Genomic DNA, 20,615 nt, shown 5'->3' with positions numbered 1-20,615 from the left:
ACAAAGGCTGCCCCTGGGTCCCATGATCTGGCGCAGTAGCTGGGGACCTTGAAGTTGTGCTTTGAGACTAGCATATCCACCTGTGGCCTTCCCCATCTTTGAGTCAGAAGAAGGAAGGTGTTGCTGTTGAGTGACCACTCCCCGTGGTCTATGGTTGTTCTGCTTAAGTAATCCGCTTCCCAGTTCTGGACTCCCGGGATGAATACTGCTGAAATCATCGGTACGGTCCGTTCCGCCCAACTCAGGATGCGGGTTACCTCGTTCATTGCTCCCTTGCTGCGGGTTCCACCCTGCTTGTTGATATACGCTACAGCTGTGGCGTTGTCGGACTGGATTCGGACTGGTAGGGAGGTGAGCAGCTGTGTTAAACTCTCTAAGGCTAGGGCGATAGCCCGTAGTTCGAGCACATTGATGGGTAGCAGACTCTCCTGTGGAGACCATAGTCCCTGAAGATTGTTTGATCTGTAAACTGCTCCCCAGCCCTTGAGGCTGGCGTCTGTCGTGACTATCTCCCACTGGGGAAGAGCCCAGCTGCGGCCTGTTTGTAGATTCTGCGAAAAGGTCCACCATGTCAATTGTTTGCATGTTATTTCCTCTATTGGTATCACTTGGTGGAGGTCCTTGTGATTCTTGTTCCAATGAGTTAGGAAATTTTGTTGGAGGGGTCTCATGTGAAACCTGGCAAATGGAATGGCCTCTAAGGCGGATACCATGAGACCGAGAAGGTGTAGGCAGTCTTCGGCTGACCTTGTAGTCCGTGTCAGAAATGTTTGAGTCGTGGAGATCAATTTGATGATCTTTTGCTGAGGTAAGGACACCTTCTGTGTGACGGAATTGAATAAGAGTCCGAGGAATTGAATTGTCTGGCAAGGCTTTAGGCAGCTCTTGCAGTTGTTGAGAAGCCAACCGTGTTGGGTGAGTACTCGTATGCACATGTCTGTGTCCCTGGCTGATTGTGCCTCCGAATAAGCCATGATCAGTAGGTCGTCTAAATACGGTATAATATGTATTCCCAGGGATCTGAGGTAGGCCACCACTGGAGTCAGTATTTTGGTACGTGGCGCAGTACAAAGTCCAAAAGGCAATGCAGTGAATTGGTAATGTTGATTGTGGATGGCGAACCGGAGATACTGTCTGGATACAGGGTGTATGGGTATGTGGAGGTAAGCGTCTTGTAAATCTATCGAGGTCATGAAGATGTTTGGCTCCATGGATGCTATGACCGATCTTATGGATTCCATTTTGAACTTCTTGTTGTAAACCATGTGATTCAATGGTTTCAAATTCAGAATTGGTCTGAACGAACCTTCCTTTTTCTGTATGAGAAAGAGGTTGGAGTAGAAGCCCTTGAACTCTAGGTGTGTTGGAACTTTTTCTATCACCTCCGTGATAAGTAGATTTTCCACTGTGTCCCATAGAATGTGTTCCTTGTGTGGTGGTATAGTGGTTGGAACGAACCTTCTTGGTGGTAAGTGAGGGGAGAAGGGAATTCTGTAACCCTGTTGAAGAATGGTGATCACCCATGTATCTGTCACATGAGTCTCCCATTTGCCCACGTATCTTTGCAGTCTGCCCCCGACTGCCCCCTTCTGCTGCCTGATGGAGTCAGGCAGAACTGGGTTTGCCTGTGGCCTTCGTGTTTCTGTTCTGGTGATGCCAAGCGGGCCTACCGCGTTTGTTATTCTGGTCTGTCTGGGACGACCTGTAGTTGCGAAAGGAACGAAAGGGCTTAGCTTGCGGATTCCATGGTCTCTTGCCTGAAAATTTGTTAGAGTTATCAAATCTCTGCCTCTTCCCTGCTGGTAAGAAGGTGCTTTTGCCCCCAGTGACTTCGGATATAATCTGTTTGAGATCTGGACCGAATAAAGTGTCTCCCGTAAACTTGAGAGATAAAAATTTGAGTTTTGAGGCAGTGTCACCTGTCCAGTGACGAAGCCAGAGAGCTCGCCGTAGTACTACTGCATTCGCAGTTGCCTTTGCTGCTAGTTTGACTACCTCGATGGATGCTTCGCCAAGAAATGCTAGAGCTGTTGCTAATTTATCTACTTCGGACTGTAATTGTTGTTGAGAGGATGGTGGTTGGCGTGCCAACTCTAGGGCCCAGTGCCTAGCCGTACGGGCCAAACCCGCCAAATCGACTGCTGGTCTTAAGGTGGCGGCCGCTTGAACATAGGCCTTCTTTAGTGTTGATTCCATCCACCGATCTAAAGGGTCCTTGAATGCAGCTTCTTCTGCTGGTAGTGCTGTTTGTCTGGAGAGGCGGGCCACTGCTGAACCCACCTTAGGTGCTCTATCCCACTTCTTTTCGAATTCTTCTGGAATAGGAAAGGTGTTAAAAAATCTCTGAGTGGGCGCAATGCGCCTGTCTGGATGATTCCATTCTGCTTCAACTGCCTGAGTAATTGACTTGAAAACTGGATATGTTGGCTTAGATTTTTTGCGCCCCCCTAGTAGCTTATCTGCCTTTGAGAGAGGAATTGTTTCATCCTTAATTTCAAGTGTTTGAAGCATTTGTCGTAACAGTTTCTTTGACACTTCTGGGTTTATCAATGACTGTTTTTCCTCATCAGAATCACTGTCAGAAGTGTCATTGGAATGATCAGATTTTTCTGATAGTAGGTGGGGAAGTAGTTCATCTTCTAACTCTGAAACCAGACCCTCCTCTGACTCAGATGAATCTGAAAGGATGGTCGATTTACGCTTTTTAGGTTCCCTAGATGTTGAGGGTTGTGGAGGTTGAACTGTATTCATTATCCACTGGAGGAAGTCACCAAATTGATGTGGTGTTGGTAATGGTGGTTGGGACGTAGCACCCTGGTCACGTGGGCTAGATGTTAAGGCCTCTGTAGCCCTTTGAGATAACATAGAGGTTGATGGGATAAAAGGTGTAGGTGTGGTGGGTCCACTAGAATTTATACCCTGGGGAGGGGTATTAGGAGCAGAATCCACCCTGTCAGCCTGTTGTGGAGGGTGTGGGGACAGTATTGGGGCCTCCAACGAATCTGAGCTGCAATCGGAACAATAGTTCTTTTCAGATTTCCTTAGGGAATGCTTACATGTCTTGCATTTTGGCAATTTATCTGGTCTCTTCTGAGACCTTGTCTCCCTTTTCTTGGCAGTGTTAATCTCTGCTCTTAACTCGGTGAGGGAATCTGTCTGATCCATGGTATTTATATGCAGAGAACCGCAGTAACTCACTGTTTTACTCTCAATCTTTCGACAAGCTGTCTCGCGTTGCTGTTCCTGTAAATGCGCGGTTAAGACTAGCGCCGTTTGCCTGTAGTCGCGATCAGTGACGTCAGCGCGCTCAGTACGCACTCTGCATTTTGGCGCGAGTGGACCGCGCACAGTGATGACGTCAGAGCGGCTCTCTCGGTTCTGCGCGAGAGATACGCTGCCGTTGCGCTATGGAAAGAACATGTTACCTAGCATGATGTGCGCCCTGCTCGCTACTAGACTAGCTATGTGTCACAAGGTGTCCCTTCTTGTTATATGGAATTTACCTCCATAATGTGGCGTCCATGTCTTTGATCTGCTTAGTGAACAGCTCAGCGTGTTCAGCAGAATAAACTTGTAATTTGGTCACATCTAGGCAGCATCAGCGTGCCCCAGTAACAATTATGTCGACCTTTTCCCAGTTCTGTTCACTGAACAGTTCAGCGTTTACAGCAGAGTATGAACTCTCACTTAGCCTGTGAGGTGCTCTGCTCGCATTACACTCTCATGGATAGCTCAGCCTATCCTGAGTGGCAGAAGTCTTCCTTGTGAAGTAGAATTATAATAAATAAGAACTATAATTAAAAAAAAAAAAATAATAAAAAATAAAATAAAAATAAACTGTCCTTCACCTCCGAGGCAGGACAAAAAACTGAGGGAAGATGGTGGAGCCAGCACTTATATGAAGGAGGAGCCAAGAGGCATCAATCTTTCTGTCCTGCCTCCAGAGGCGAATCAAGACAAAACCCTGACGTCTGCACTGACAGGAGGGCCGACTAGAGCAGGGATCCCCAACCTTTAGAACCCGTGAGCAACATTCAGAAGTAAAAGGAGTTGGGGAGCAACACTAGCATGAAAAATGTTCTTTGGGTGCCAAATAAGGGCTGTGATTGGCCTTATAGTAGCCCCTATATGGATTGTCAACCAACATTGAGGCTCTGTTTGGCAGTACAACTAGTTTTTCTACAACCAAAACTTGCCTCCAAGCCTGGAATTTGAAAAAAATCACCTGCTTTGAGGACACGGAGAGCAACATTCAAGGAGTTGGAGAGCAACATGTTACTCACGAGCTACTGGTTGGGGATCACTGGACTAGAGAAACAGGTTTTTTCCAGTCAAGTGCTAAATCTCCGTTCAGCACAGATTGTTTTAAAAAATATATCACATATTTCTAAAAGTCGCAAATAAAGAAGCCAGTATACTCCCACACGTAACAGAAAACTCAGATAAGCACCCATAATAAAGAGTTCAACAAACAGACTTTCCGGCAGAGCAGTTACTTTCAGTTCCCTGGATTCTACCTGGTTTCAGCGATGGCGACTGCTGATGCGAGATCTGAGCTGACCTGCTCCGTGTGCTGGGAGATTTATACAGACCCCGTAACCCTCCCGTGTGGCCACAACTTCTGCCTCATCTGTATTAAGAGAACATGGGAAGGTGAGATGAAGAATTTTGGGGATAATCCTTCCTGCCCTGAATGTAGACGGAGATTTGGGAAACAACCTGAACTGAACAAAAATGTGACTCTGTGTAACATAGCGAAACAATTCATGTTTAATGAGCCCCAGCATGGCTGGACTGGGGTCCCCTGCACTTACTGTGACTCCCCTGTACCTGCTGCTAAATCCTGTCTGCACTGTGAGGCTTCTCTGTGTGGATATCATGTAAGAAAGCACAGCAAGTCACCAGAACATGTATTTACTAAACCTACCACTTCCTTTGAGGAAAGAAAATGTTCCACACACAGGAAGATGCTGGAGTTTTACTGCCCTGAGGATGGCGTCTGTATCTGTTCAACCTGCTCACTGGTGGGAGACCATGAGGGGCACAAGGTGGAGCCGCTGAGTGAGGCCTCTGAGAAGAAGAAAGAGAAACTGAGAGAAATTCTGGAGAAACTGAGCCCAGAGAGAGAGGAGACTGAGGGGCAAATCCAGAACCTGGAACAATGCAGGAGAAATGTGGCAGCAATAGCAGACTGGGAGACAGAGAGAGTCACTGACCTGTTTAGAGACATCAGGAAAAGGGTGGAAGCCCTAAAGCAGCAAGTCCAGAATGACATCTTAAGGGAAGAAGAGGAAGTTTCCCTCAAACTCCAGGATCTGATCCAACAGCTGGAGACAAAGAAGGACAAGCTATACAATAAGATCCATCACATTGAGGAGCTGTGCAACAGGGCAGATCCACTCACTGTCCTACAGGAACGGGAATCTGAGACCTCCAAGCAATGTTATGACACTGACGGGGGTGCTAATATGGACAGAATGAAATATTTCTTATCTAGGTATCTAGGAAATGCATATGATAAAGATGCACACAAGCAGGTAGACAGAGATGCTATAAAGTTTTTATACGTGGATCACATCTCAGAGGCATTAGTCACAGGCTTAGCCAATATAGAGTCTTGGGTTATGTACATGTTCCATGGGGTGGGGTCTACAGACAATTTAGTGGATAGCACTGCACCCGCGAAAAATATCTCAGTATTCCTGCACCCTGGGGAATTTAACAAAATAACCCCCAGCAGTGAAAGTTGCCAGAGTTCTCGCTCAACACATGAATACTGGGACATGGTGGGTTGTTATAGTGGTGGGAGTCACTAGAGGAAAGGGAAAGCTGTGCCTGAGCGCTCCATGGGGCTAATTAAGGAACAGTAAGTAGGTTGCCCTTTAATACCTCAGCAGCAGCATAGGGGTATATTGTCCTTCATAATCCACCCTAAAAATAACTAAAACGCCCCCACCTCCTTTAGATGTTTGATTGCCACAAAATGATTTATTATCTAACAGATATTTAGTAAAACATATGTTAAAGAACAAGGAGCCATTTTTGATTCATAAAAATCCCAAAAAGATAAATGGGATTGGAACCAAGGGAGGTCCATGGGATGGGAGACCGGTCTTGCAAATCGTAGTAGTATATAAGACTAGATAAAGAGGAGGGTTTCAGAGAGGATGCTGGGAATTTGGCTGCAGGGTGGATTTGCCTTATACAGGTATTTTATTGTCATTTTAAAAATCAAGCCATACTCATCAACTGCCCATTGGCAGTAATCCCCAGCCACCCCCAAATTCCACCCAATTTCCAGTAAATCAGTATAATTGTATAATCTGTTGGAAGAGTTAATTCTTATAAATTGTGTAATTCTTATAAATTGTGTAATTCTTATAAATTGTGTAATTCTTATAAATTGTGTAATTCTTATAAATTGTGTAATTCTTATAATTTGTGTAATTCTTATAAATTGTGTAATTCTTATAAATTGTGTAATTCTTATAATTTGTGTAATTCTTATAATTTGTGTAATTCTTATAAATTGTGTAATTCTTAGAAGTTGTGTGCTGTGTGTTTGATATGTACAGGGAGGTGAGGCCACTCAAGGTTGAAATACCAATACTTTGCTTATCTAAACTGCTGTACAACTATAGTTGCCCTTTTTCTCCTCATCCCCCCTATGAACAGGCACAAACTAGTTATCCCCTCACAGCCGCAGGGTGTAACAATCTGTATAAAAGATCAAATTTTAGCTAATGTTGGACAACTTTGGGAATCACTGAACTTGTCACCAGGCTGCGTGTGTAACTGCGAATAAACAGCCTTGATGAGCTGACGTCTCTTGTGAACTTTTCTCTAACAACTTGGTCCTTCCAGCCGGAATCCAACATCCAACAATTCAAAATTCCAGTGTCATTATCAATTGGTGTGTCAAGAACTTAAATTCGTCTGGAACCGACTAGATAAATCATTATCTTTTAAAGGTGAAGATTTAAGTGTAAAAGTCTATTGAGACCAACAGAAAAGGCAGATGTGGATTTAACAAGTAAACTCTAATTGCTTAACCGACTAGATAGATCATTATCTTTTAACGGTGAAGATTTAAAGGGACACTGTCATGGGAAAAAATTTTTTTCCAAAATGAATCAGTTAATGGTGCTGCTCCAGCAGAATTCTGCACTGAAATCCATTTCTCAAAAGAGCAAGCAGATTTTTTTATATTCAATTTTGAAATCTGACATGGGGCTAAACATATTGTCAATTTCCCAGCTGCCCCTGGTCATGTGACTTGTGCTCTGATAAACTTCAATCACTCTTTACTGCTGTACTGCAAGTTGGAGTGATATCACCCCCTCCCTTTCCCCCCCAGCAGCCAAACAAAAGAACAATGGGAAGGTAACCAGATAACAGCTCCCTAACAAAAGATAACAGCTGCCTGGTAGATATAAGAGCAACACTTAATAGTGAAATCCAGGTCCCACTGAGACACATTCAGTTACATTGAGAAGGAAAAACAGCAGCCTGCCAGAAAGCATTTCTCTCCTAGGGGCAAATTCACTAAGATGCGAAGTTGCGCCAGGCGCAACTTCGCCGCACTTCGCCAGGCGTAGTTTCGCCAGGGCTCCGCAAATTCACTAAAATCCGAAGTTGTGCACAGGGGTAGCGTAAGGTTGCGGAGTTGCGCTAGCGTTGATTCGCTATATAAAGCGAAGTTACGCTAGCGAAGGCTAATTTGCATATGGCGCGAAATTCAAATTTCAATGGAGGAACACGTATCTGCACTACAAATGCCTAGAAAACCTTCAAATCAGCAAATAAAAATGTTATTTTGCCCTACACATGTGCCCACTGTCTAGGTAAGTTGCCATGAGTCAGGAAATGTAGGGGGGAGGAAGGGGAGCCCCAAAAAAAATTTCGATCTTTTTCAGCCTATCAGCCATCATGTAGAAAACACGCCAGCGTTTTTGGGACTTAGAAAAAAATTTTACTTTTTTTTAAACAATCCCTATCTACTCTATTGCGCTTCGCCAGGTCTGAGGTGGCGAAGGAAGTCTAGCGTAAAAGGTAGCGTTCAGTACACTGCGCAAGTTAGTGAATTTGCGTAGTTTCGACGCTAGCGAAAATTCGCCTGGCGTAAGGGTGCGAAGTAACACTAGCGAAACTACGCCAGCGTTCGTTAGTGAATTTGCGCAGTAGCGAAAATGCCAAACGCTAGCGAATTAACGCTAGCGTTCGGCGCTTCGCGGCTTAGTGAATTTGCCCCCTAAAGTGCAGGCACAAGTCACATGACTTGGGGCAGCTGGGAAATTGACAAAATGTCTAGCCCCATGTCAGATTTCAAAATTAAATATAAAAAAATCTGTTTGCTCTTTTGAGTAATGGATTTCAGTTCAGAATTCTAGTAGCACTATTAACTGATGGGTTTTGGAAAAAACATGTTTTCCAATGACAGTATCCCTTTAAGTGTAAAAGTCTAGTGAGACCAACAAAGAGATAGATTTGACCTTAGTCCATAGTCTGTGTGAGAAGATAACAGGAATAAATAACTCTGTGTGTATATGTGTGTGGGTTTAAATCAATCTAACCATGGGTAATAAATGCTGTAAAGGTACCAATGACGCTCAGTTCATGTGTAATAAGGGTCCACATAATGTTACTGTTCCTTTAAGGCTGATGCAGGTACTCAAGTTAGAAAACAAAGGCAAAAAGTAAATGATAAGCAAAAAACTGTTTTCTCTCTCTGTGTCCGTCGGTGCTCCCCCCCCCCCGCTCAGTCCATCCTCAATTTGTTTCTGAAATTCCTTTCGAACATACTGGTTTAAATAATGACGTTTCAGTTGTTCACTAATGTTATGTCTGCTAATGTTTAACATAAAGTGGTGATATCAGATGCTAATTTGTAGAAAGTGATATTATTTGTTGAGACGCACTGTGTGCAAATGCAATGAGAACATGATGTAAATGGGTGACGTATAATTGCAAGAAGTAGACTGGATATCGGACATTGTCAATTATCGTTTAGAAGGTTGCAGAAAGTTGCCCCATAACAAAACTCTTTCTGACAACTTGCCTCCCTAGTGATCCAGCGTGGAAACCCGTCTCATCACTTCTCTGTGCCAGTCAGCTAGGGCGCGCACGGCGCGTCTTCTGTATTTGTAGGCGAAGGCCCGCTGGTGTGTTAATGCCAGCGCGCAATGGCGTGCATTTCAAAAATATTTAAAGCCACATTGCCCGTTATAGGATTTGTTCCTTGTGAGTTTCCTGGTGCCTCTGTGCTTTATAGCTTCTGTGATCTGATTCTTGTTGTGACCCCTGCCTGTTTTTGGACGATTCTGACTTCTGTATCCTGACCTTGCCTGGTAACCAACTCCGCTTATTCCTTATCCCTTCTGATTGATCTCCTGGTTTGACCCTTGCCTGCCTGACTCCGTTTGTACTCTGCCTGCCCAGACCCGGTCTGGTCTGACTACGCTTTCTGTTTACGCCTTGTACCGCGACCTTCTGCCCAAAAGACTTAGCATTACCCTCGTGCCCCTTTGCTGGTTCAGAACCCTTCACTTGGCACCTCTCTTAATAAGACCTGGCGGCATCCGATTAGCTGAGGGCTCCTCCCGAGGTGAAAGGCGGCTGTTAAAGGCGGAAGTGAGAGCTGAGAACAGGGAGTTTAGCATTGGTTCCGAATTTAGGGTGCCGACCGCGACACTCTTGTTCATTCCCTAAAATGAGTCCAGTTCTTTCATAACCTCCAGCAGGAACAGTTCTGCATATACTGTACATGGGTTTTATCAGGGCAATGGCTGTATTAGTTTATTGCAGGAGTGTAAAATTTGAACTCTATAAGTCTCATAAAACACATCAGCTACGTGATGGCTGGTAGATGAAATAGCTTTCTGAAATTCTTAGGTCAAAGAAATTGCCCTGAGGTAGACTATATTCAGATGGAAAAATGTTGCACTAGGTTGCAAAGGTTACAGGAATATATACTTGTTTGTTTAACCATAAACAATGCAAAAGTCTATTTGGTATTGGGGTCACCCTCACAGAAAGAGACCCTCAGGGATTGATTAAAATATCTGTCAGAAGGACAGGTGCCACAGAAAGTAACCCCAGCAGCTCAACCCCCAAACAAAACCTCTTCACCATCTTGTAACTTAATTTTTCAGGATTCATTGAGATCTGGCATAGTGCAGAGAGACTGGTGAATTGCTAATGTGGTGCCTCTATTCAAAAAAGGATCCCGTTCTCAGCCTCAAAATTATAGGCCAGTTAGTCTGACATCAGTGGAAAGCTTTTCGAAGGGTTAATAAAGGATAAGATACTGGACTTCATAGCAAATCATAATACTATGAGTGTGTGCCAGCATGGTTTTATGCGTAATAGATCTTGCCAGACTAACTTAATTTCTTTTTATGAGAAGGTAAGTAGAGACCTGGATTCTGGGATGGCAGTGGATGTGATTTACTTAGACTTTGCTAAAGCATTTGATACAGTGCCACACAGAAGGTTACTGGTTAAATGAAGGAATGTTGGCCTGGAACATAGTATTTGTACCTGGATAGAGAACTGGCTAAAAGATAGACTACAAAGAGTGGTGGTAAATGGAACATTTTCTAATTGGACCAGTGTTGTTAGTGGAGTACCGCAGGGCTCTGTACTAGGTCCCTTGCTTTTCAACTTGTTTATTAATGACCTGGAGGTGGCCATTGAAAGTACTGTTTCTATTTTCGCAGATGAGACTAAATTGTGCAGAACTATAGGTTCCATGCAGGATGCTGCCACTTTGCACAGTGATTTGTCTAAACTGGAAAACTGGGCAGCAAACTGGAAAATGAGGTTCAATGTTGATAAATGCAGGTTATGCACTTTGGCAAAAATAATATAAATGCAAGTTATACACTAAATGGCAGTGTGTTGGGAGTTTCCTTAAATGAGAAGGATCTTGGGGTCTTTGTAGATAACAAGTTGTCTAATTCTGGGCAGTGTCATTCTGTGGCTACTAAAGCAAATAAAGTTCTTGTATAAAAAAGGGCATTAACTCAAGGGATGAAACATAATTGTGTCTCTTTATAGGTCCCTGGTGAGGCCTCATCTGGAGTATGGGGGCAGTTTTGGACTCCAGTCCTTAAGAGGGATATAAATGAGCTGGAGAGAGTGCAGAGACTAAGTGCAACTAAACTGGTTAGAGGGAGGGAAGAGTTAAATTATGAGGGGAGACTGACAAGGTTGGGGTTGTTTTCTCTGGGGGAAAAAAGGCGCTTGTGAGGGGACATGATTAGACTTTACAAGTACATTAGAGGACATTATAGACAAATAGCAGGGGACCTTTTTACCCATAAAGAGAATCACGTACCAGAGGCCTCCCCTTCAGACTAGAGGAAAAGAAGTTTCATTTAAAGGAACAGAGTAGGGGGTTCATCACAGTGAGGACAGTGAGGTTGGGGAATGCACTGCCGGGTGATGATTCAGTTAATGACTATAAGAGGGACTTGGATGATTTCTTGGACAGACATAATACAAAGGCTATTGTGATACTAAACTCTATAGTTAGTATAGATATGGGTATATATCATTTATGTGACAGTAGGGAGGGGTGTGTGTATGGGGCTGGGTTTTCATTTGGAGGGGTTGGACTTGATGGACTTTGTCTTTTTTCAACCCGATTTAACTATGTAACTTTGTTATACATCTTTGCAAGACCAAGACTGTGCACATGCTCAGTGAGGTCTGGGCTGCTTAGGGATCTTCATAAATGATCAAAACAGCACAAGTCAATTAATATCTGCCAGAAGCCGATACACAAGACTGATTAATAATCAGAATATACAGACTGCACTGGGTCCTGTGTTATCATGTAATCTAATGTGGATTTTATCGTTTTTGTATTGTTTAATACAAACTTTCTCCAACTCTGCAGAACCAGTGGCTGCAGCAAAATAATCCTCCAAATAGAATCCCAGTTTATCTGTTTAAATCTGGCTCCATGATCTTTGTCGCTGCAGCTGGAGTTGGAAACAGTAAAGGGAAAAATAAAATCCAATACAAATCTCTACACAGTCGCCGACTGCTCTACAGGGAAACAAACAAAGCTGCTTGAGTTCTGTATGGCTGGGAAGTAAGGCGGGGGCTCCCCCTGCTGTTCATAAGTATGATTGTTTCCCTGCAGAGCAGTTAGGGACCGTCTGACAATTCCTATCCACAGCAGTAAATGAAGGGAGAATTCCACTGCATACAGTCAGGTTTCTTATAAATACGGTACACATTTTTTAACACCTAAAAGTCCTGCAGAGGTGTCTTTTGAATTGTCCTTGATATATGTTTTTTGATAACTATATTGATACTTATGGCATACAAGGGTGAGGAAAGTACAAGGGAGTATTTTGGATTTTATATTGACTATAATGATGGGAAATTTTTAACATTTATAACTTGACTACTCATATTTTTTGTAATTTCAACTTAATCATAATGAATTATATTATATATGGTCCGTTTTCCACATGTTAAACATAGAAGATTCAATTGTCTATACATGAGACAGGGAATAACATTAGAACCCCTGCACCCACCCACAAGGAGGAATCTGAAACCAGTGCAAGATTTAATTCCAAGTCACATTATTTCCTCAATTATTGTCCTGCTGATTGGGAAAGTATAGGATGGGCCTCCTCATAGTTGGAGTAAGAGAATCCTCTAAGGGCAATGACACATGGGCTGTGGGTAATCAGTTCTCCTGTAGGCAACAAAGTGCCCATAAGAACCAACTATCTTTATTAGAGTTGTCCTTAGCTGCAGAGGAGTTTTGGACAAATGACACTTTGGAATCTGCTCTCTGGCAGGGCCTCAATGAAGATCTTTAAGAGGAACTCACAGCCCAGGACCTGCCCCACTTTTTGAGGACCTGGTGTCTCTAGTCATCCATAAAGACACAAAGGTAAAGGAAAGGCAGTCCATGTGCACAGAATAGGCACTGCTCTGAGCCTTCTTCAGTCCGGACATCTTGGGGGGGGGGACCCCATGCAGCTCGGAGCCTCCTGAGGAGAGAACCATCAGGAGAACTTCAGGCTTGTGTATGTAATGGAAGCTTTGGTCAAGTCCTGCCCTAATAAGCCTACGCAAAGGGAAATGATTCAGTCTAGGTCTTGGGAGTCACATCTGGGCAACTTAAATTCACTCCTGAAAATCCTCGTATCTGAGACTTCATTATAGTCAGTCATCTTTTCTTACTTGTCTAGACCATTCTCCTGCCAAGCTCTCCTGAATTCTGGAGCTGAGGGGAACCTCATTTATTTATCTTTCATGGAACTCTGCCTTCTGTTCCCCTAATTCCCCTCTCTGCCACAGCTTTACATGGCAGACCGATTATCCCAGGGTTCCTAACTTCTGCTGCCTTTTCTTCTTCTTCTTCTGCAAGTGAACTGTCTGCATTTAAAGAAACTTCCGCGGGCAACAGGTTCCTGGGAAAGAGAACAGCCCAGGAGCAGGTAGTACAGAGAATCAGAGCTCTGTACCTGGGTAAGTACTGGGGGAGATTGGATTCACTTACCCAGGGGGAGGTTCCTGTCTGACCATGGGAAAGAGAGCAGCCCAGGAGCAGGAAGTACAGAGAATCAGAGCTCTGTACCTGGGTAAGTACTGGGGGAGATTGGATTCACTTACCCAGGGGGAGGTTCCTGTCTGACCAAGGGAAAGAGAACAGCCCAGGAGCAGGAAGTACAGAGAAACAGAGCTCTGTACCTGGGTAAGTACTGGGGGAGATTGGATTCACTTACCCAGGGGGAGGTTCCTGTCTGAACCATGGGAAAGAGAACAGCCCAGGAGCAGGAAGTACAGAGAATCAGAGCTCTGTACCTGGGTAAGTACTGGGGGAGATTGGATTCACTTACCCAGGGGGAGGTTCCTGTCTTGCCATGGGAAGAGAACAAGCCGAGGAGCAGGAAGTACAGAGAATCAGAGCTCTGTACCTGGGTAAGTACTGGGGAGATTGGATTCACTTACCCAGGGGGAGGTTCCTGTCTGACCATGGGAAAGAGAGCAGCCCAGGAGCAGGAAGTAGAGAGAATCAGAGCTCTGTACCTGGGTAAGTACTGGGGGAGATTGGATTCACTTACCCAGGGGGAGGTTCCTGTCTGACCATGGGAAAGAGAACAGCCCAGGAGCAGGAAGTACAGAGAATCAGAGCTCTGTACCTGGGTAAGTACTGGGGGAGATTGGATTCACTTACCCAGGGGGAGGTTCCTGTCTTGCCATGGGGAAGAGAACAGCCGAGGAGCAGGAAGTACAGAGAATCAGAGCTCTGTACCTGGGTAAGTACTGGGGGAGATTGGATTCACTTACCCAGGGGGAGGTTCCTGTCTGACCATGGGAAAGAGAACAGCCCAGGAGCAGGAAGTACAGAGAATCAGATCACTGTACCTGGGTAAGTACTGGGGGAGATTGGATTCACTTACCCAGGGGGAGGTTCCTGTCTGACCATGGGAAAGAGAACAGTCCAGGAGCAGGAAGTACAGAGAATCAGATCTCTGTACCTGGGTAAGTACTGGGGGAGATTGGATTCACTTACCCAGGGGGAGGTTCCTGTCTGACCATGGGAAAGAGAACAGTCCAGGAGTAGGTAGTATGGAGAGTTATGACGTAACTGGGTACCTACCAGCGAATAAAGATGGTTTAGGGAAACTTAACCTCTTCAAAAACGGACCAACTGCAATATAGTCATGTAAGTGTGTTGGTGGGGCCTTACCAAGGCCACAGACATAAGGGGCTTGTTTAACACCCCAAGTAGTTAAGCAGCTCCTCCTACTTTCCATAATCCCCTCCCCCCACCTCCAGCCTGTGATCCTTCTCCTCCAGACTCACCCCCACTCAATGCAACTGACCCCAAAACCCCTCCTCCCCAACCTGTTGCACCCAGCAGGGCTGTATAGGGGTCACTCACATGTGGACATGGGAGACTGTCAGAGAGCTTCGGAATCCTCCAGCAGAAATGCTTAGGAAACTTGCACAGAATTCTCTGAAGCTCGGAAGAAAATGTTTAAGCTACAAGTTACTGGCCCTTTAATCATTCTCCCGCCCATTTACTGGCAGCAGATGAGGGCAGCACTTCCTGTGTAGATTGTAGGAAAGTCAGGACAGCGGGTTGCTGATAACAGGCAGACGGAAGCCGCATAGTTCTAATAGGAGAAGCTCCCCACGTGACTGCCGTAAGGGCGGAACAGCTGTTAGTCTTGAGCTTGAGTCCGGACGGAAGTGGGGTGGTAGCGTTGCCGGAAGAGGGGCAGGGTGAGAAAGTTCCAGCTGCTGGATGAGGTGACAGAGGAGACATGAGCTTGTTTGAGCTGTTCAGGAGGTTCTTTGAGCCGGGAGGGAGAAGGTAATGGCGCCATTAGATGTGTCAATGTCCTGTCTGTCTGTCTGTCTGTCAGCTGCTGCAGCTCCTCTTGCTCTGGAGAAGGACTGGGGGTTCTCTGCTTTTCAGGAGGGGCAGGTTTCAGTTCTACTGTCTGTGTGTGTGTATATATCTTTATATATGTGTATAATGTGTCTGTATAAACCTATAGAGAGATCACTGGAGGCCTCTGGCTGCCCTGGGCTGATGGGAGTTGTAGTCCAACATCATTTGCTGGAGGTTTGGAGCTGGACAGTGTGTGTGTGAGAAGCTCAGGTATTTGTGTATCAGGGTTGTCAGGTCTCATTTTCAAAACCAGCCCAAAACTAACCAAGAGACAGTTCAGATATAGCTCAAAACTAGTGCAATATGAGCAGGGAAAAAATAAAGAAATGTATGTGAAAATTTTAAATTTTCACTGGTTTCCATGAAGTAAAATGGGACAGATTTGCCTGTAACCAGGGGGCGTAACTACAGAGGGGGCCCAGGAGCTATAGGGGTCCCTAATACAAATACAACTTTCATAAATATTGGTAAAACAGCTCAACCTGTGGACATTTTGGTGTTCGGCAGATTTTTTGCCTCAAAATCGTCTGAAATTAAGGAAAGTCACCGGAAAATGTGAGAATGCTTAAGAGTGCCGGGAGACTGGGGTACAGAGGCCAAATTGTGGGAACTCCTGACTGGCAGTTGACAAATAGTTAAACAGAATGACATTACCCAACATGCATTGAGAGTAGAGTTGCCACTTGTCTGGTTTTGACTGGGACACCCCGCTCATTTGAAAGGCTGCCCCATGATTGACACAGCGATCAGCCAACAGCCACGCCCCCTGACATCAAGATCCACCCCTACCGGTGGCAACCCTAATTGGGAGACACAGGCTTGACACATTAGGGCAAGAAAAAAATTTGGCTAGTTTTCAAAATACAAACCAGCTAAAGGCCCAATAAGTAGCCCAGAGCCATACATTGGCTAGTTTGTACATTGGCTAGTTTGTACTTTCAAAACCTGCCTGGGCTTTAAATTAGTAGCCCAATTTGGCTGGAAACCCACCAACCTGGCAACCGTGATATGTGAGCTGTGGCTGCAGCAGGGAATGCTGGGATTTGCACCCCAATATCTGGGGGTCACTAATGGCCAATCACAAACCTTCCTCCCCCTCTACAGAAAAAGCCAAGTAAATCCACTGCTATTTATTTGCTTGTATTATGTTATTCTAGTATTACAAGGGGAACTTCACCAGCTTTTGGGGCACTTTATAGGGGGCAACTGAATACTGAACATTTAAAGCAAAAGCTGGGGTCCTGAGTTCAATTCTGCCCTAGACACTTTCTAAAGTAAAGGGAAAGTTAACTGCTTTGAATCAAATAATTAGATTTATATAGAGAGACGTTTGGGGAGAGGGAGGCATGTGTATAAGGTTTCAGATGTTTCCCCTGTCTGTCTAATGTCCTGTGTTATTCCAGAGACCCGTTCTTTGGTGGGATGACCCAGGATGATGATGATGATGATGATGACGAGGAGGAAGGTGAAAGCTTTGGTTATCCCTTCGCTCGGCCTCCTGGTTCCCACTTTGGATTCTCATTTGGACCGGGCCGTGACCCGATGGCCAATGTCTTTGGTTTCGAGGAATTCTTCAGGGATTTCAATGAACTTTTTGCAGATTTCGGATCAATAACGCAAGTGGTTCCCGGTAAGTTTGGGCCAGAAAGAGGAGCTGCCACAGCATTCCTTAGGGGGTCAGAAACAAAAGTAATCATTTTGGGAACCTCAGTATTCGGGATTCACTGGATCAACAGAGTGTTAATATGAGTAACTTAAAAAGGCATCCGACCCTTTCTTAAAACTTTCGAATGTATCTACCAGTCCTGAGTCAGAAGATAGGGGTAATATGTGGAAAGGAAGAGCTAGATGGTCTTTAAAGAGAAACTAACCCCAGTCCAAGTTTATAGAAGTACTTTATATACAGCCCCTTGCTCTTTATTGTGCCACACTTGAGTACTTACCGAATGCACAAGATTCCTCCCTCTTACTGCTGGGTTACTGCTGGGTTACTGCTGGGTTACTGCTGGGTTACTGCTGGGTTACTGCTGGGTTACTACTGAGTTACTACTGAGTTACTACTGCGATACCACCGACTACTGGAAAATAATCCAGGAGTTGGATTAGAAGCATCGGAAGTCACTCATTGGGTTAGCAGGAACAGTGCTTTTTATTTCCCCTTTATCCCTTATATTTGCACATAGTTGGATAATTAGGAGTAGCAGCATGTTCCTAATCATGTTCCTATTTCCCCTTTATTTTCCCCATTAGAGCTGCCAGGAGTGGATCCCCCATTGCAGAGGCCAGAGGTTCCTAGAGGAAAGTCACTTCGGGACTTCATGCTGAAATCCCCAGACTCGCACCTCCCAAGGGATCAGCCCCCACAATCCCAAAGCCCCAGCTCCCAGGCCCCTCCCAGACTTCCAAGGACAACACCGTGGGGCAGATACAGATGGGTCAGTTTAACCTTTCCCAGTTATCACTTCATGCTAAGAATGTTCTAGATCTAGAACATTAACCCCATTAACCTCTTATTGTCAGGCTCCACTTGGTACCACTGGGTGGCGCTGCATTTGGGTTCAGGCTGGTTTTCTCTTATAGCTTGTCAATTTGTGTCTCTTTATTGTGTAACAGGATGATGGGGAGGTTGGAATCTCACAAGGGGACACCAAGCAAGACCGAGGTGAGTCCATGTTTGGGGGTGTATCATGCAGTTCTGGGGGTTACACTGCAGGCAGGGGAGAATGTGGGGACTATTAGATCACTGGGTGAGTTGTGTCCCCATCTGTCTCCGTTTAAGGATTTCCCCCAGCTCATTGCTCTTCCTCCATCCTGTAACCTAAATCCTAATGCCCTGCTATTGCCCCCCATCTGTGTAGATCTGGATTCAGAAGTCTCCTCTCGGGGTTTGGACACAATTCTGAGACCGGCAGAGCCGAGATCCTCCTCCTTTTTCCAGAGTGTTTCTGTGTCGAAGATTGTCAGACCCGATGGGGTGAGTTGTCTGTGTCCCTGAGTGTGACTATAGGGCAGTTAGAGGGTCCCTGCATGCACCCCTGCATGTCCTTATTTGCACCCCTGCGTGTCCTTATTTGCACCCCTCCATGCACCACTGCGTCTCCCTGCATGCATGCCTGTCTATGTGCTCAGCGCTGTACAACAAATCACCTCCATGTTTCTCCTCCACCCCGTGACAGACGATAGAGGAGAGACGCACTGTACGTGACGGCCAAGGGAACTCGAGCACCACAGTGACAGTGCAGAGAGGGGACGAGATCCTCAGCAGTGAGACTCAAGACGGCCCCCAGGGGCCAAACATTGGTGAGTGCCACTGAAACACTGAGCTGAAGTAGCGGCTCCAGTCGGAACATCCTACACAAACTCATGAGTCGCAATCTCTTTGTTCCTCCAGGGGATCACATACACAGACCCTCGGATCATTACTCCCCTCCAGATCTGTCCGACTCTCAGACTTTACTCAGCAGGATCCTCCAGAAATGGTTCTCCCAGCGATAGAGTCTCAGCTTCATCAGTCCATTTCTGCTCTAATGGGGGGGTTACATGGACACGTTTCTACCAATAAACCCTGCGACCCTGATCTGTAGATAAATATTCTGTCTGCTGCCAATGTCCCACGTGTGATATAGAACTGCTGTGTAGTAACGACTTCCAGGCTGCTTCTCTATATGTCCCACCCCCGCCTTATTGGTTCAGCCCACTAGGAGCAAATGCTCTTTTATTTCTCTTAATTTATATTCTGTCTCTGACCTCCATAATATCCCACTCTCTGTGTCTCATTCACTGGGGAGCCGGGGGCTATGGGACAGCTGTTAATTACAATGTCTGGGAGCTGCCATGTTAGATGAGGAAGCCCCTTCCATAGTTACATAGTTGTGTTTATCCCCAACGTAAGTCCCAGGAGTCCTGCGTCAGGTTGAGCACTGATACCCAGGGAACACCCATAGGGAGCCAAGTAGGGTTTGTGCCATGTATATATTTAAAAATAAAGAAAGAAAAACTAAATCTGTGTGCTGTTCTTAACTTTGCTTTGGATTTTGGGACGATATCAGTAAAAACTGATGGTGCCCAGGTATGGGGGTATAAGTGGGCAAAGTAACTCAGATTTGGCTCCCAGATCATCAATCCTTGGTCACCAACGCTGGGGTCGGTACCCCAAGTTATTAACCACATTGGTCTGTTTAGGGTTTAAGCACACGGGCAGTACCGCAATATCGGACACAGGGAACTGCTGAGATATGTCTGCACTGAGGTCCTGTGTCTGTGTGTCCTGCAGGTGTCTGTCTGGGGAGCACCGGGGACACAGGGTGGAGCTGCTGAATGAGGAGAAACGTATTCTAATCAATTTAACTGTCACAGGGAGTTTCTTGCAGACAGGCTGATGCTGATTGACCCCAAGCCACTAAATTTGGTCATAGCCAGATATCCTTAATCATATAGCCCTGACATATTCTGCAGCTCTGGGCATTATACATCATTCCCATCAGCTCCAGTGGAGCTTACAATCTAACATACCAATCACATTCCCATCTGTCCTTGCCCCAGTGAGCTTACAATCTACGGTCCCTTTCACATTCCCATCAGTCCCTGCCCCAGTGAGCTCACAGTCTAATATACCAATCACATTCCCATCCGTCCCTGCCCCAGTGAGCTTACAATCTAAAGTCCCTTTCACATTCCCATCAGTCCCTGCCCCAGTGAGCTTACAGTCTAATATACCAATCACATTCCTATCCGTCCCTGCCCCAGTGAGCTTACAATCTAATATACAAATCCCATTCCTATAAGGCTGATTAGTAATTAATACAGATAATTACTACATGGCAGCACAGAAACCAGTGCAATTAGCATCAGAATTGAATAATCAGCAAACCTGTAGCATCAGCTTATATTACAGCCAGGGAAGCTCATTTTCTGCTGGATAATTAGTGACGAGCCCTAAGCTTAGCTTCTCAACAGCCAATCAGAGCCCACTGAGCATGTGAGTGTCACAGACACTTTCCAAGATGGTGACCCCCTGTGACAAGTTTGAAGTCCTGGATCATTGCTGCTATTGACAAGCTCAAACTTTAGCCTCGTGCAATAAGTTCACTATAGAAAATAGGACATTTTTAGCCACATTCATTTTTAGGATTTACGCCTTACGCGTTTCGGGAAAGCATTCCCTTAATCATAGGCATAC

At 45.3% G+C, this 20,615-nt stretch overlaps 1 protein-coding gene across 1 annotated transcript; it reads left to right on the top strand.

The window, feature by feature from the left end:
• The first annotated feature begins 15,195 nt into the window (after window positions 1-15,195).
• On the top strand, window positions 15,196-19,438 carry hax1.L (HCLS1 associated protein X-1 L homeolog). The gene is given in 7 exon segments (NM_001086014.1): window positions 15,196-15,355; window positions 16,840-17,066; window positions 17,687-17,871; window positions 18,050-18,098; window positions 18,295-18,410; window positions 18,613-18,736; window positions 18,828-19,438. Coding segments are annotated over 6 exon segments (786 nt in total). The 5' UTR covers window positions 15,196-15,355; window positions 16,840-16,858; the 3' UTR covers window positions 18,932-19,438.
• Window positions 19,439-20,615: the final 1,177 nt, after the last annotated feature.

Source organism: Xenopus laevis, chromosome 8L (assembly GCF_017654675.1).
Source record: "Xenopus laevis strain J_2021 chromosome 8L, Xenopus_laevis_v10.1, whole genome shotgun sequence".
Taxonomy (NCBI): domain Eukaryota; kingdom Metazoa; phylum Chordata; class Amphibia; order Anura; family Pipidae; genus Xenopus; species Xenopus laevis.
The sequence above is the reverse complement of the archived record's forward strand: the minus strand, read 5'-3'. Positions and strand labels throughout refer to the sequence as shown.